At 36.6% G+C, this 17075-nt stretch overlaps 1 protein-coding gene across 5 annotated transcripts in view; it reads left to right on the top strand.

Moving 5' to 3' along the window:
- Window positions 1-17075, top strand: part of SCYL2 (SCY1 like pseudokinase 2) — a 48292-nt gene that overhangs the window by 1780 nt on the left and 29437 nt on the right. For all 5 annotated transcript variants that reach the window (XM_037513799.2, XM_037513801.2, XM_037513800.2 and 2 more), the window contains 2 exons: window positions 9074-9277; window positions 13924-14081. In XM_037513799.2, coding sequence (XP_037369696.1) covers window positions 9101-9277; window positions 13924-14081 — 335 coding nt within the window. In that variant the 5' untranslated portion in view covers window positions 9074-9100. Of the gene's footprint in view, window positions 1-9073; window positions 9278-13923; window positions 14082-17075 lie in introns of those variants that run through there.

Raw genomic sequence — 17075 nt, 5'->3', positions numbered from 1 at the left:
GATTTTCTACACTTGATCTTAGCCAAAAGGAGGAGAAGCAATGTGACTGATTTTCTAAATGCAGATCATTTCACATGGTCTTCAGGTTTAAAATCCTTCAGTGGCTTTTGTTGTTTTTAAGAAAAACTAAAGTTTTTAATAGCCGTTTGGGGCCCTCTGACTTTCCAGCCCCATTTCCACAGTGCTTGCTGGTGTTCTTTTCACCCCTAGTCAGTCACTGCACTTTTTGTGTTCTGCTTCAGGTACATAGCTTTTGTTATGATGCTCCCTCTGTCTGGAAATGCATTTTTCCCCCCTTTCCCATCCAGTGAATGCCTCATCATTCAGCTCACTTCGGGGGAGACTTTCCTGATTAAGATAGATTGCCCTAATTATGTTTTCTAATGACATCATTGCAGATTAATACTAATAAATTAATGAGGTCTTCCTTATCTCCTGATACTTAGTAATAGCTTAATAACTGTTGGTAAATGAATGAATTCATGAATGCATACTAAATATGCCAGGAATTGTACTAAGTGTTTTACTTGGATCATCATCTGTAATCCTCAGGGTCACTTGAGGTCTGGGTGGCATTTCCTCTTTTTCAAATAAGGTCAGGGAGTTCATTGGTGGTCCTGGCCCTCGTAAGCATTAGAACTGGCATTTGGAGTCAGGTTTCCTGGCCACTGACGTTTGTGTTCCTAATCATACAACACTTAGTTCTTACATTATGCATCAGAATCACCTGAGGACCTTGCTCAAAATACAAATCTCTCCCCGACCCCACACACCTTTATAAACTCTGATTCTAGAGGTTTGACAGTAAATAAGCACATAAAGGGTTTAACATGTTATTCAGTCATTTAGATGTTATAAATTATTTAGCTGTTCACCAGCTTGAAACCATTGCCTTAGACAACACTTCATTATTTAATGAGTTTCAGTTTTTATGTTTTACAAATTATTTCAGGTTTTATAGTTTCTTAAATTAAGGAAGAACTGTAGACCTAAGGAAAGTCTTGGTTTTCATTTAGTCTAGATTCCCACACAGTTTCTTTCTTTCCCTCCTTCTCCACCTGAAGAGGCTAACAATGAGATGCTGTCACCACACTGCTACTTTGTTTTATTACAATAATTTCAAGAATCTGATTGACTCCACGTAGTAAAAACTACAAGGGCTGAAAACTACAAGTGCCTTGAAAAGGGTACTTAATCTGCCCTCAGATATCTTTGTTCAAATTACTTGACATTTAAACATAATGCTGCTTTCTAAGCCCATATGTTGCTTTTCAGATCGTCTGTGCAGTGGCCTTATGTTTGTAAACAGTGATGGGAACTGAATGATTTACTTGTTTCTCCTACTGCACCTAGCATGGTGCTTTCCACCTAGTAGGCACTTCACTGTACATTGCTCGTTTCTTCACTTTCTGTTTTTTAAGTCAGGTTTATCTTCTCTAAGTAATATTTTCTTGCTCACCTGATAATTAGATACTTTCTGTATTGTGAAAGGAATGATTATATCCAACTGGTATAATCTTTGTTTTCTGAATAAGATTAAACATGATTTCGGTGTAGGCCAAAGAATGGTATTAACCATTATTTGAAAACTATATCTTTTTAAAACTTCCAGTGATCTGAGTGCTCTCACAAAGAGATCATTGTACTTTAGCTATAAATGGATACTCGTTAATATAATTCTTATTTCAAATTACCAGTTTTCATATTATGAATATTTATGTAAGAGACTGTATAGGTGCTATCACTTTACATTCAGGCATTTATGTAGCAAGAAACTGCAGGCATTTATGCCTTTTTAAAGAATAACACAAACTATTTTTAGTTCATTTGTATTTATTTTTCTTTCAGTTCTTTGTAATCAGTGTGTATTTGTGCTTACTGAAAGTGTAGTCTTCCCTAGGTGTTTTGAGACCAATAGTTACTCAACATTATTTCATTGTCAATGTAATTACAGTAACCTTTTTATTCCCATTACTGTATTTTTAACAAATGCAGGCTAATTCCACATTTTAATATTTTATTCTTGGGGAAGTAAGGGACTCTTTTTGCAGTGTGCTACTTGAAAGTTACTCTTCAATAAAGACTATTTCCAGGTTTTTTTTTTTTTAAATAGAGGCATGTTTTTATTTATTTGTTTGATTTGTTTACACGTGCACTGGGTACAGTCAGAAGCGCGGGAGGGTGAGAGAATTCACCAGAGCCAGAGCGGGGAGCAGAGCAGGCAGAAGGACCGAAGTACACTGCTGAGGGGAGCAGCGGGTGGCAGGAGAGGTCCGCGCGCCATGTGGGACCCTCCTCCTGTGGCCGGGGAGCAGCCGGGGATCGAACCGGCGCCGCAGAGGCCGTGGGCAGCCTCGCAACCCAGCGCTCAACCGCTGCGCCACCGGGGAGGCCCCTATTTCCAGGTTTTTAAGCTTACATGATTACAATCGCACTAGATATCTCCATGTTGAATGCCATTTAGGCAGTTCTTTTTTTTTTTTTTTTTTTTTTTTTTAAGATTTATTTTTATTTATACAAGCACTGGGTACAGTCAGAAGCGCGGGAGGGTGAGAGGATTCACCAGAGCCAGAGCAGGGAGCAGAGCAGGCAGAAGGACCGAAGTACACTGCTGAGGGGAGCAGCGGGCGGCAGGAGAGGTCTGCGCGCCATGTGGGACCCTCCTCAGTGGCCGGGGAGCAGCCGGGGATCGAACCAGCGCTGCAGAGGCTGCAGGCAGCTTTGCAACCCAGCGCTCAACTGCTGTGCCACCAGGGGAGGCCCCATTTAGGCAGTTCTAATTCCACATATACAAACTATGTTCTTCCACAAAACAAAACAGTTGTCTCCTAGAAGTTCTGCCTTGATAATTGGACATGTGATATGGATTCCAGCTTTTGTCTCTTTCTTCTATCTAATTGGTCACTATGTTCATTTAGTTCTAAGTCATTAGAATTAAACTTTCTTAACTTTCTTGTTTTGTTTAACTTTTTTAAAAAAATATTTATTTATGCACACAAGAGATGGGGTGCAGGCTAGAAGTATGAGTGGTGAGAGGATTCACCAGAGACAGCGGGGAGCAGAACAGGCAAATGGACTGAAATACACTGCTGAGGGGAGCAGCGGTCGAGACCGGAGAGATCTGCTGCGCCATGTGGGTTACCTCTCTCACTGGGGATCGAACTCATGCTGCAGAAGCTGTGGATTGCTTCATAGTGCAGACTCTTAACCACTTGTGCCACCAGGGAGGCCCCTTATTTCTTAACTTTTCTCACTGCTATTTCCTTAATTAAAGAACCTCTCCCTCTTTTAAAATTTGTTTAAAAATTTATATATAATACATAAAAGTGCACAGAAGTCTAATGTGTAATTATAAAATAAACATCTATGTAACTGTTATCTTTGAAACTCCCCCTATAACTACTGTAGCCTATCTTCCCTATCCATGTTTCTGAGCGTCCTTTGCTTTTGTTTTCCATACGTTCTAAAATTACATCATCCCTGAATTCTGTAAAAAGGTTCTCTTCAGTCTTGCCATATTAGTACCTTTTCTTTGTGTATATTTCATTCTGCTTGATGGGGTGATTATCTTACTCATAACTGAAACCCACCTGTGGCTTATCATAATTTTAGTAGTTGTACCGCGGTGCCCTTGCTCATCTGGCTTTTCTAAGTTTCTTTGAGAAGTTTCCTAGAAAGGAATACTGTTTTTCTCTGAATTGCTGCTTTTACTCTGTACTTCTCCCTTTTTAAAATCTAGTTTATTGCTTTTCACCTTTAAAGACATCGCTAACATTTTTGAAAAAATGTTGATTTGGTTCCAAAATGTATATTTGGTTCCTTGTCTTTTTGTTTTGTAAAACGCTGTGCATGTTTTTATTTTGTAACATAGAATCACTGTAGGCTAATACTGTGGTTGATTTCCTTCTCTGTCTCTTTCTCTTTTGCTGGTAAGATTTTTCATGGCTCAATTTTCCTTCTTCCAGTTTCTTTTATGGTATCAGGTATATTGTTGGTATTCAATAAAATATTAAATAATTTGCCAGATGAATTTCCCTCTTTTCCTACCTTGTGTGCAGAGTTGACTCTGGATGATGATTAGACAACTCCAATTTGAATATTAACTCAGAAAACATCCTTTGTTTTCATTCTGAAAGCTGTTTGTAGTCTTAAAATTATTGACATAGTCTTGGCACACAGTAATCCCTCTTTTTGAAATATTCCTTCTTCTTTAGTACCTGAAAAACACTTTTATTGAGCCTATCTTTATGTTCCCATAGCATGGTACATTCATACCTGTAGTTAATTGCTATTTAACAGATATTTGCCTTCCTGAGTTTGCTGCTGGAATGAATCCCTAAAGAGCAAAAATGTTTCCATTTTACATCTGTATTCCCAGTGTACACAAATGCATGACATGTAATATGTATATAGTGAGGCAGAGCTAGAGGAATGCATCTGTAGTCTTTAAGTAAGGTTTTTGTGGCCCTTCACCTCCCTATCAAAATTAGCAATAGGTGTTCATAGAGTACATCTTGGCAAAGCAATACATGTTTTCATAATGCCAATGACAACATCTTGTAACTGCTTACAGATATGCAGCATTTAATTAAAAGGGGAAAATGAGTCTTTATTGCTATTTACATACAATTCAAATCTTTAATAGATGAAAGTAGATTATATATTACATAGCTATGATTAATTAATAGAGAGAGCAGGATACAAACCTAATGCTGCCTTAGTCCAGTGGCCTTCCAAAAATTTTTGTGTATACTCTAAATAATTTTGAAAAACTTTACTCCTTTGTGTATTTTTAAGTCAGGGGTATCTGAAATTTTTTTTTTTTAAGATTTATTTATTTATTTATACAAGCACAGGGTACAGTCAGAAGCGCGGGAGGGTGAGAGAATTCACCAGAGCCAGAGCGGGGAGCAGAGCAGACAGAAGGACCGAAGCACACTGCTGAGGGGAGCAGCGGGCGGGAGAGGTCTGCGCGCCACGTGGGATCCTCCTCCCGTGGCTGGGGAGCAGCCGGGGGATCGAACCGGCGCTGCAGAGGCTGCGGGCAGCTTCTCAACCCAGCGCTTAACCGCTGCACCACTGGGGAGGCCCGGTATCTGAAATTTTTTATCAAGAGTTTTCAATAGTTGCAAAGGATCTAATTTCTAGATTTATGTGTATTGTGGTTATGTTTGACTTCAATCAAAATGCTGAAATTTTTACTTACCAATTGAAATAAGTGTGTTCCTATACATCCTGGTGTCAGCCATCTTATTTTTTAATTGCATTTAAATGATAGATAGTGGTCTTACTGTTAACATCTGATCTGGAAGAAATGAAGCACAACTCCTTTCAGTGTTTCTTTTTTTTTTTTAATATTTATTTATACATAGAAGAACCAGGGCACGGGCCAGATGTGCAGGAGGGTGAGAGGATTCACCAGAGACAGAGCGGGGAGCAGAACAGGCAGATTGTGAAATACAGTGCTGAGGGGAGCAGTGGGCGAGTCAGGAGAGTTCTGCTGCGCCATGTGGGTTGCTCCCTGGCCACCCGGGGATTGAACTTGTGCTGCAGAGGCTGTGAATTGCTTCATAGTGCAGTGTTAAACCCCTTGCACCACCAGGGAGGCCCCCCTTTCAGTGTTTCTTACCAAACTTCTTTTGGCTTTAAGGAACTTCCTGTCAGAATTAATGCATACTCAGTCAGAATTAATACATATTCAAATTGTGTTCTCCCTGTTCTCCCCACCCCACCCTTAAAGTTAAAGTTTTTTATATCCAGAGATATATCCTATGATAAGACGTTGAGAAAAATATTTTTCTTGGTTAAGTGGAAGAAAATTGTGAAGAGTTGATTAAAGAAAGCTTGTATGACATAGATTTTTTTTCCTCAAATCTGCTTTAGGAAAGAGAACATATGGAAGTTGAAGATTTGAAAAGTGATAAGGTTTTAAACACTCTTTTTGGGCAATGGACCTTTTTTTAAAAAAGATTTCTTTCTTTACACATACAAGAAATGGGGTATTGGCCAGAGATGCAGGGGTTGAGAGGATTCACCAGAGACAGAGTGGGGAACAGAACAGGCAGGCAGACTGAAATACATTGCTGAGGGGAGCAGTGGCAGACCGGAGAGGTCTGCTGCACCATGTGGGTAGCTCCCTGGCCACCCGGAGGATTGAACTCCTGCCACAGAGGCTGCATATCACTTCACAATGTGGTGCTTAACCCCTTACGCCACCAGGGAGGCCCTGCCATGGACCTTTTTGACAAAATCTTTGGACTCCTTCTTAGAGTAATATTTTAGAGTTAGACTATCAATTTCTACATAAACCTCTGGAATTCTGTTTAGTTTATATTGAATTTATATCACAATGGGGAAATTAACATCGAACAATATTGAGTCATCCAGTTCGTAAACATAGTCTTAACCATATACTAAAGACTTCAGTTTTTCTCAACATTTTTTGTTGTTTTCATTATATATGTCTTGCATATCTTGTTCAATTTAGTCATACCTTCATGCTCTTGAAATGGTATTTTAAAAATTTCAATGTTCAGTTGTCTCTTTCTTATATAAAAATAAGTCACATATAATACAAAATACGTATTCAGTATACAAAAGAATGTTGTTTGTGTGTGTGTGTGTGTTCTGCCATCTTGCTAAAGCCACATGTTCTATTAGCTTTCTTTTAGATTCCTTCTGATTTTCTGTGTACATGATCATATCATTTGGTAATAAAGCTTCACTTCTTCTTTCTCAATCTGAATGCCTTAATTTTGGTCTTTTTATTGTCTTAACCTTTACTTCTGTTAGAATGTTGAATGGGGGAGGGAAAGAAGGACAATGAATTCAAGTGGTTGAAGTGGATATCCTTACCTTGTTCCTAAACTTAAGAAGAAAGTGATGGGGTGGGGGGCGGGGGTTCCCTGGTGATTAGGGGCTAAGTCTCACTGCTCTCACATCCTAGGCCTAAGTTTGATCCCAGGCCAGGAAGCTCACCCACCTATGGCGCAGCAGACCTCTCCTGTCTCACCTGCTGCTCCCCTTAGCAGTGTCTATCAGTAAATCCGCCTGTTCTGTTCCCCAATGTCTCTGGTGAATCCTCTCACCCTCCCCCACACCTCTGCCCTACACCCCAGTTTTTCTGTGCATGAACAAATCTCTAGGAAAAAACAAAAACAAAAGAAAGTGATCAATCTTTTATCTTTAATATGATGTTAACTGTAGGTATTCAAAGATGCCAATTATCAGAATGAGAGAGTTCCTTTTCTGTTCTTTGTTCTTAGTTGAGAGTTTTTATCGTGTGTGAATATTGAATTTTGTCAGTTTTTTTTCTGCCTTTGCTGAGATCATGTGTTTTATTTTCCCCATTGTTCAGTTAGCATGGTGGATTACATGGATGTATTTTTGAAAGTTCGGTCTAACTTGCATTCCTGAGATAACCCCATTTGTTTGTGGTGTTGGATTTGTGTAGATTTGATGTGCTGATGTTTATTTTTACATGTTATGAGGGATACGGATATGCGCTTTTCCTGTTGCATTGTTATTTGGTGTTGGTATCAGGGCAGTGTTGACTGTATAATGTAAAATAGAAAGCATTTTATCCTTTTCTGTTTTTCAGAGGTATTTGGATGGATCTAGATTATTTCTTTCTTAAATCTTTCATAGATTTCAACAGTGAAACCTTTGAGCCTAGAGTTTTCTTTGTGGTAGGGCTTTAGTTAAGAATTGGAGTTCTTTTATAGGGCTATTCTGACTTTCTACTACTCCTTGCATCAATTTTGGTAGTTTAGTAGCTTTCAAGGAATTTTCTCATTTCATCCAATTGGATTAGTAGGCATAAGGTCATTCATATTATAATACTTTATTAATTTAGAATCTGTAAAATATATGTAGGACCAGGATCTGTAGAATTTCCTCTATTTCTGATAATTGGTCATCTGTGTCTTTCTCGGTAAGATTTTATTGATGTAACCAGAGGGTTAAAAAAAGATTTTTACTTCATTGATTTTTCTTTCTCATTCTTCTATTGTAGTATTAAATTACATTGTCTGTTTAATTGATTTCTGCTCCATATTTGTACCCTATTTTGAGTTTAATTTTTCTCCCTATTTTAGCTTCCTAAGATGGAAGCTTAGAGAATTGATTTTGAATTTTTTTCTCTGCTTATATTTTTGTAATATAACAAATTTAAAAACTATACATGTCCTACCATGGACTGCATTACTTATATCCCACAATTTTTTATTTTAATCCACCTCAAATAAAAAGAAAAAAAAAGAAAGAAGGTAATTATGCTAAAAAAGACATCCAAAATTTTCATAGGGATGCCTTTGATGCTTTGTTGAATACTAGAATGCGCAGGGAAAAGTTCAAACTATTTTGAAATGGATTAAAATAGAAAATTGTGGATTATTTAGAAGTGTTTAATTTCAAGCATTTTTATTTTTTTCTAGCCATTTATTGCTGATTTCTAGTTTAATTTCATTGTGATTAAAGAACATACAGGGGAGCAGAACAGGCAGATCAGTGGACGAGACAGGAGAGGTCTGCTGCACCATGTGGGTCACCTCCCTGGCTGAGGATCAAACTCGTGCTGCAGTTGCTGTAGGTAGCTTCATAGTACTGATGTTAACCCCTTGAGCTACCAGGGAGGCCCTTAGAAAATATTCTTAAAAATTTTTATAGTTGAATAATATTTTAATAATAATAAAACTTTTTATTAAATTCACATTTGTTGATTAAATCAGCTTTGGTTCCCTTCAAGTTTTATACAGTTGTTTTAATGTGAAGAAAGATTTAACCCTTCTGTATCACTTCAAGTCTTAAAAGGTCCATATTATTGTTGAGCAATGTTCATGCCAATGTGAAGTGTGAATGTTTTTCCTGATTTGTGACAACTGAGGTTGGAAGCAATTATTTGGTAGCTACACTTAAATTTTCACTCAAGTATGTTGGATTCTCAGAAGATAAAACCAATTTGTGGTTTGTTTTGTTCACTGTAGAATATTAACCTTTTTAGACTAGATAAGGACTTCTAAGTACTTAAACTTGTAAAACCAAGTAATCAGTGGCTCCCTTCCCTATTTTCTAGGTAATTGTACTACCCAATATTGCAGCCATGGAGTCGATGCTTAATAAGTTGAAGAGCACTGTTACAAAAGTAACAGCTGATGTCACCAGTGCTGTAATGGGGAATCCCGTCACTAGAGAATTTGATGTCGGTCGACATATAGCCAGTGGTGGCAATGGGCTAGCTTGGAAGATTTTTAATGGCACAAAAAAGTCAACAAAGCAGGTAAGTGTGAATTCAGACTCCAATGTGAAAAAACAGACATGCTATACCATAATCTACATGTATGCATTTACTGGTTAATATGAAAAATAATGGGTTCTGTATTTCTTATTTCATCTATGAAGTCATATAAGTATGTGCTTTTTTAAAAAAGATTTATTTGGGGTGTAGGCCAGAGGTGCTGGGGCGATGGGGAGGGGTTTGGAAGTATTCACCAGAGACAGGTTGGAGAGCAGAACAGGTGGATATTCTGAAATACACTGCAGAAGGTAGCAATGGGCGAGACAGGAGAGCTCTGCTGTACCATATGGGTTAGTACCCTGTCTAGGGATTGAACTCATGCTGCAGTGCCTTGCAATAGCTTGATAGTGCTGAGACTTTAACTCCTGCACCAATAGGGAGGCCCAAGTATATGCTTTTAAGTCCACCCTGCCTCTCCTAGATACAAGTGTATATTGCCCCCATCTCGTAATTTAATTTTGCTTACTTAAAAAATAAACATGTTAGTTGAGCAGATGAGTTTATTAAACTGTAATATTTAACAATGTGCATGTACATGTTTTAGACAAAAACTTACCTAGTTCCTTAATTTTCCTTTTTATATTTGTCAATAAGTTATTGGCAAAATCCCCAGCTAAATTTTTCCAACATTAATTGCATTTTTACTCAGTGCATTCTTACTCCCTCTTTTATTCTATAGTCTTGTAGAAAATAGACTTGTATAGTCTTTTGTGTTTACCTGAATTTTTTTTTATTGAAAGGCAATATATTTATGGGATCAAATCAGTAATGTGTTTTGGGGTATATTGATTGCCCAAAATTATTTTTTTAAAAGATTTATTTATTTATGCATACAAGAGCTAGGGTACAGGCCAGAGATGCGGCATGTGAGAGGATTCACCAGAGACAGAGTGGGGAGCAGAACAGGTAGATTGGCCGAAGTACATTGCTGAGGGGAGCAGCGGTTGAGTCAGGAGAAGTCTGCTCTGCCATGTGGGTTGCTTCCTGGCCAGTTGGGGATCAAACTCATCCTACAGAGGCTGCGGATTGCTTCATAGTGCAATGCTTAACCCCTTGCGCCACCAGGGAGGCCCTGATTGCAAAATTATTTAAAAAAAAAAACAACTGTTCTTATAGTGGAGGACTATTATCAAGTTTGTATTAGTACATAGTGAGTTTGTAGTTTTCAGATCAACTAGGCATTCTGAAACCACAAATGATTTCTAAAAAAAAATACAATTTGAGAAGATTTAGTCAAAAAAGATTGACGTATTTTTAACTTAATCTAAGTAAAATTTTAGATTTTGTTTTGAGAAAGGAATACTATCCCCAAATCACTTGAAAAATAATGAATATGATACTTGGCATTCACTACTGGCTAGCCATGAAAGGTTCATAAAATCAAGTTCACAGGTTACGTTGTATTTCAAAAACCATTACTAGTGGCTCTGAGAGTTAGTTTGGTAGAGGTCATGATTGCTGTTCAGGAACCTTAGACATATTGGTATACATTAACTTAGATTTTATTACTTAAACTATCTTATTTTCAGCAAGATTTTAACTTTGCAGGAAGCAAGCTAGGTTTTATTTTTTATTATTTTTTAAAGATTTATTTTTATTTATGCAACAAGAACTGGGGGGGTAGGCCAGAGGTGTGAGGGGTGAGAGGATTCACCAGAGACAGAGTGGAGAGCAGAATAAGTGGATATACTGAAGTACACTGTTGTGGAAAGCAGCGAGTGGCACAGGAGAGGTCTGCTGTGCCATGTGGGTTAACTCCCTGGCCGGGGATCGAACTCATGCCGCAGTGGCTGGTGATAACTTGATAGCTGAGACTTTTAACCTCTGCACCACTTGGAAGGCCCAAGCAATGTAGCTTTTAAACATTATATATTGTCTGTTTCGCAAGCTACAATCTGCATTTTGTTTTGTAATTTTTGTATAAAAAGTTCAAATTTCAATTAAAATTAATAGTTCCTAAATAATAAGTGGATGTTCTATTGGATGATTGTTTATACTACAAATCTCATCTTTTCTGTATGTTTGAAATTGTTCATAATGAAAAACTGAAAAATATTCACGATGATATTGAAAAGCTTTGAGAATTGCTTGTTTTTTGGACTGCCAGTAGGCAATAGATAATCTGAGTATATTCTAGCCCTTTGCACTCCGAACCATTTTACGATATTTTGATTTAATTTCTTGTGCCATTTCAAGATAAAACTTCAGGGAAACATGCATGTGTCAAAAAGTTGCGTTGAAATAACCTCAATTCCCCGTAATCACTAATAAATTGCAATGTCTCCTGAGAGGGGACATCCGAGTGATATGCTAGAATTCTGATGTCCCCTGAGAGGGGACAGCGGAGTGCAAAGGGCTAGGTATTGATTTGGTGGGAGATACAGAGACACTTAAAGCATGGCTTCTTATTGTAAGCTTGTTTTATATTTATATAAAGGTGACAGGAGTTTTTACACAAGTGGTAAATGTTAGCAGAGTCGGTAGTATAAGCAGTCAAAGAAAATTAGAAACTATGTGATAGTATATTATTTTGAAATGTTTAAAGGTGCAGGTTTAGAGTTTTCTCTTAGGAACTGAGTGTGAAGCCTAAAGGGTTAGTTTATTAGTTACAACTTTGTTGAAATTTGTTAATTTTAATTAACTAGTTAGAACAGTAAGAACAGAGTTTAAGATTATTGACAACCCAGTCTGATCTATGTAGGAATCTTTCATCTTCAATCTAAAATAATAATTGAAAGTATTGAGGGAAAATTTTGTGTTGTTTCTTGTTTATTAAATATGAACTTTATAAATAAGCTCGTTCTAATTCAGGAGTGGTGAAAGTGCAAGAGCTTAGGGGCCATTTCACCTGATTTTTTTTTAAGACTTAAACCATCTTGAAAAAATAAACACATTTAAATTAGATGCATTTATAAAATGTGTTATAGCATAACACTTACTAAAATAAGATTGTGCACATGGCTGGTGAAATAGGAACTTGAACTTCTAGGTCATTTGTTTTTAGTTCAAATTAATACATAACACTCTAAGCTCTGGTTGTCCTGTATTTCATAAGGAGCAGATGAGCTAAGATTATGTGTTTATATGTGAATGCTATTTAAAACCCTCACTCAGCTTAAATGAGTCTTTCCCTGAAGACATTTTTCATGTTTTACTGGGGTGTCCCATTTTTTTTTGCCCTAGTGGTGTATTGGGTAAGAATGTCGCCATTAGAGTTGTAATCTTGACTTCATTCTACTGATTGTGAAATCTTAGATAATATATTTATCATCTTCACAATGCCTTCATTTGTGAAGTGAGGATAACTTATCTCAGAATTGCTGTGAGGAATGGAATAGATCCTAAAAAAAAGTGCACAAATGCTTCAGGATGTTCAAATTGAGTTATCGATATTCCGTTTATGTAACCACTTTCCAGAGACTCTATCCTCTAAATACCTTTTTACTTATACATAAGAAGACTCCAACTTAAAACAAGCTGTGTTTGAAAAATGTATTGGTTTGGAATTCTGCAGTGAATATCTATTGTTAGGTGATTAGGTTGCCAGATCAGTATGTGAGAACAGTAATCATAATGTAGCAGAAATAATTGGAAGAGAACAACAACAGTATGGAAAGATGCTATTTTTTAGATAATCATAGTAAAGTAGGTTTAATTAAAAGCTTTGAAAGAGACATAGAAATTCTGAAGAAATCATTAGAATTCTTTCAGAGAATTTTGGGAGGCTTGCATTAATTCTTTGCTGATTTCTGCTTCTAGTTTTATCATTTTTCTTTGCATTTATTCTGGAGATCTAGCATCACTGATGTATTGTGTGGTGGTGATACATGAGCTATCAATAGCAGTGTTTTCTGACTAATTTGTTAATATGGGCTAACGATGAGAACTATTTTGCCTCGGGTAAATGAGAAGGAAGGAAGAAGATAGTTGAGGATGTATGCTTTCTGTAGTATATAATTAACTGAACTATCTCAGAGAGAGGAGATGGAGGGAGTAGCTTTCTATACTACTAAATTATTTCCAGTTAGTACCCAAAACAAAATGGGGATAGGGTGGAATGAGAGAATTAGTGAGTTTAGGTCATTCACATCCAAAAGATGCTTACAAATTAGTTGTTCCTATAAACAAGCATTCCTTGATAAATAACCTGTCTTTCAAAAAGCATTTCAGGATTTTGTAGCATATGCCAGAATTATCTTCATGAAAAGCTTTTTGAATTTTTTTTGTTGTTGCTGTATGTTGTGATTTTATTTCATTTTGAATTTTTAAACACTTTTAACTTTTTTTTGAATTCTGGTTAAATAAGAGATTACTCCATAGGGGAGATCACATCACAGACAGTGTATGTGTTATCTCTGATATCAGAATTCAAAGATGGAGATTTTTTTTTTTAATGTTCTCCTCTGTGTCTCATGCTTTTAAAAATGTTTAGACTTACTAGTCATGAAGTAACTCACTTTTATTTTTTTTTATTTTTTTTTTTTTGTAACTGACTTTTAAATGTGATTTCCTTGGCATTAGTTTGTAGCTGTTTCTATTTGTATTGATAGATTGTTATGATATGCAAATAAGATTTTATTATTTTTATATATTCTTTATTAAAATTAGTTGTATAATTCTTTTATTAGGAAGTAGCTGTTTTTGTCTTTGATAAAAAGCTGATCGATAAATATCAAAAATTTGAAAAGGATCAAATCATTGATTCTCTAAAGCGAGGAGTCCAGCAGTTAACTCGACTACGACACCCTCGACTTCTTACTGTTCAGCATCCTTTGGAAGAATCCAGGTAAATTTTTTTAAAGTTTATTTATTTATTTTTAAAGATTTATTTATGCATACAAGAACTGGGTTGTAGGCCCAGGTACAGGGGTGAGAGGATTCACCAGAGACAGAGTGGGGAGCAGAACAGGCCGATTTACTGAAATTCACTGCTTAGGGGAGCAGCGGGCAAGACATGAGAGGTCTACTGCGCCATGTGGGTTAGCGCCTTAGCTGGGGATCGAACTCAGCCATAGAGGGGGTAGCACTGAGACTTAACCAACAGGCCTAGGCCACCAAGGAGGCCACACCTCTCCAGGTAAATTTTTATAAAAATTTACATTAGAGATTTACTGAGCAAGCAATGAAAAATAGATTTATAAAAAATAAAATAGCTCAATTTAAATGGATCAAATTTATGTCGAAGGAATAGAATTGAATTTTTAGTGGTGAACTTAATGTGGTATATACAGATGTTGATTTATAATAATGCACACCAAAACATATTTATTATAATGCATTGTGATTTCAATTAAAATAACAAAAAATAAATAAAACCTTTGTATGTAATACACTGCCAGTGAAAAATTCCTATAAACTTAGTATTGTGTTCTAATGGATTAGTTACTTCCCTAAAAGTTATTTGCATATGCTGTGTACATTCTCCTTTAAAAATACTTTATTTTGTAGTGAACCTGAATTTGCTTACTCTGTGCTCAGCACCACAATAGTCAAATAGAAGATACAGGAGATAAGTTTATTGAACTGAAAATGGCTGTGGCTGTTCTCAATAACTTGCTAGAATTGTTGTCATCCTTTTCACTGAGTCAATACGTGGGGCTATTTTTATGTGTGTGCCGGGTACTACTGTAGACATTTGACATCTGATACCCAGCATGTCAGTTCGTAACCCTTACTTACTCTATCATTTTCTCAAAAATGAGCTCAGGAAAAATTGCAGAGGATAATAAAATTAAATTTATGTTGTTTTATCTTAACTGGATTCTCTAACATGTGCTTTTAATATTTCTTTACATATCATAGATTTATAAACCTTTTTACATTATTCATAACCTTTATTCTTCTTTCTTAAATCAACCTTAAATCAGGAGATCTTAATCAAATGACTTGCTAATTGGGTTATGAACCCAAGGATTTTAGGGGGAGGGAAACAACAGACAACAGGAGGACACAGAGCTGCATGGTTCCAAGCTTTCCAAGTCTCTTCAGCCAGCACAGTTTTGCTTTTAACTACTTTATATGTTAAATCTCTCCATAATTCTAACTTTGGAATCTTCAGTAACCCACTGTTGCTTTACCACAAAGACACAAGATACTTTCAATCTAAAAAAAAAAAAAAATAGCTAATATTTTACCATTTGAAAAACTGTACTAAATGCTTCACATTCAATTCTCACAATTATATAAAAGAAATAAGGATAATAAATTGCTTAAGCCACATAGTTTAAGGGGCAGAGCTGGACTCCATCTTGTTCTGATTCCTGAGCCCATGTTCCATATTCACTGTTCCATATTGTGCATACCCAGAAATATACTCATATTGTTACAAGGCAACCCAATGTGAAATGGGTTGGCCTCACTGTGGGTCCTCGCCCACACACTTAAAAAGGACTTAGAATGAGACTCAACTGCAGGCACACATAAAAAGGTTAATAAAGGGTTTATTTACATAAAGGGGCAATAAATGAATAACTGAGGGAGAAAGAGAGATAAATTGGTGACTGTGTCCTACCAATTCTGCTGAGCTGGAACCCCAGTAGCACTCTGAAAGCTGGTGAAAAACCAAGGGCCCCCAAGGCCCAGGGCCCACATGTCTGGTTATATACCAAGCCTGGCTGCTTCACTCCACCCTCAGTTCCCAGCAACCCTCTCTTTGGTGGTGATGGCATTAGGGAATTTGTAATCCTTGATGTCTTGGATCTCTTTGGTCTGGGATGGGGGTGGAGTCCATAACCTGTGTTTGTGGAGTTTGTTCAGGACATCCTTTCCTCCCAACAATATGTCTCTTACATAAATATTTTTATTGCCTTTTCATGAATAAGCCCAGAAGACATTTATATTTGTATCTTATGCAACGCTCACTAATATGAACCCTGTATCCCAAAGTGGACTAAGTTTTGTTTGGTGTACCTGTGCTGAGCTTTTCTGACTCCATGCTTGTTTGTGCTATTTCTTCCGGAGTGTTTTCCATCAGTGTCTGTAGTGTCACCTATCAGTATCTTATCTATCGTTATTTTAACTAGTATCAACATGGTAAATATATTTGACTTTTTTTATAATCACAGTTTAAGTCTCTTGAGAAAAGGATTGATGTGTGATAGTTTTCGTCATCATTTTCTTTGATAAGTATAGAACTAGGGATTTATTGGCAATTATGAAGAGAAACAATTAAAATATGAAGGTATTTTCACTATGAGGTTATAAAAATTGCAGTAGCATTGACAGAAATAGGAATGTTTTAGGGAGGAAAAAATAACTTCCGTTTTTCATGACTTAATAAGGTAGAGATGACACTGGAGTTGTCCAAATTAAATGTTCTATAAAAAGAGTTATCCAAATGAAAACTCAGAGTTGGATGTCTATAGGGGTAATACTTAGGATGTAATTAAAACTATGAAAAAAGGAATTTTTATGAAGAATGAATAAAAAGAACAGAGTACCAAAGGTAGAACTTGAAGTGAATAGGGTAAAGTTGAGTCCAGGAAAGAAACAGGAGTGATCGTTGTTACATGGCAGGAGGAAAATTGGCATGGAAGGTAAGGATGTCATGGAAGCCAAAGAAGGGAAGAAAGTTTCCACTATGTGGGCCAAGTAAAAAGAGTAGGGACTGAGAAGAATCCATTACATTTGATTATCTGTTATTAGTAATAGTCAATAATTTCAGTAGGTTGGCAGTTTGGAAGCTAGAAAATATATGCAAAGGAGCCCAGCAGAGAAGACATTATATGAGTAACATCCCATGGGAGAAACTTAGAGGCAATGTTAGGAGGACAGTTGAAGA

This window comes from Talpa occidentalis, unplaced genomic scaffold (genome assembly GCF_014898055.3).
Source record: "Talpa occidentalis isolate TD23 unplaced genomic scaffold, MPIMG_talOcc4v2.1 talOcc4.16, whole genome shotgun sequence".
In the NCBI taxonomy this organism is placed as follows: Eukaryota; Metazoa; Chordata; class Mammalia; order Eulipotyphla; family Talpidae; genus Talpa; species Talpa occidentalis.
Note: the sequence above shows the minus strand (reverse complement) of the source record. Positions and strands in the feature narration are given on the sequence as shown.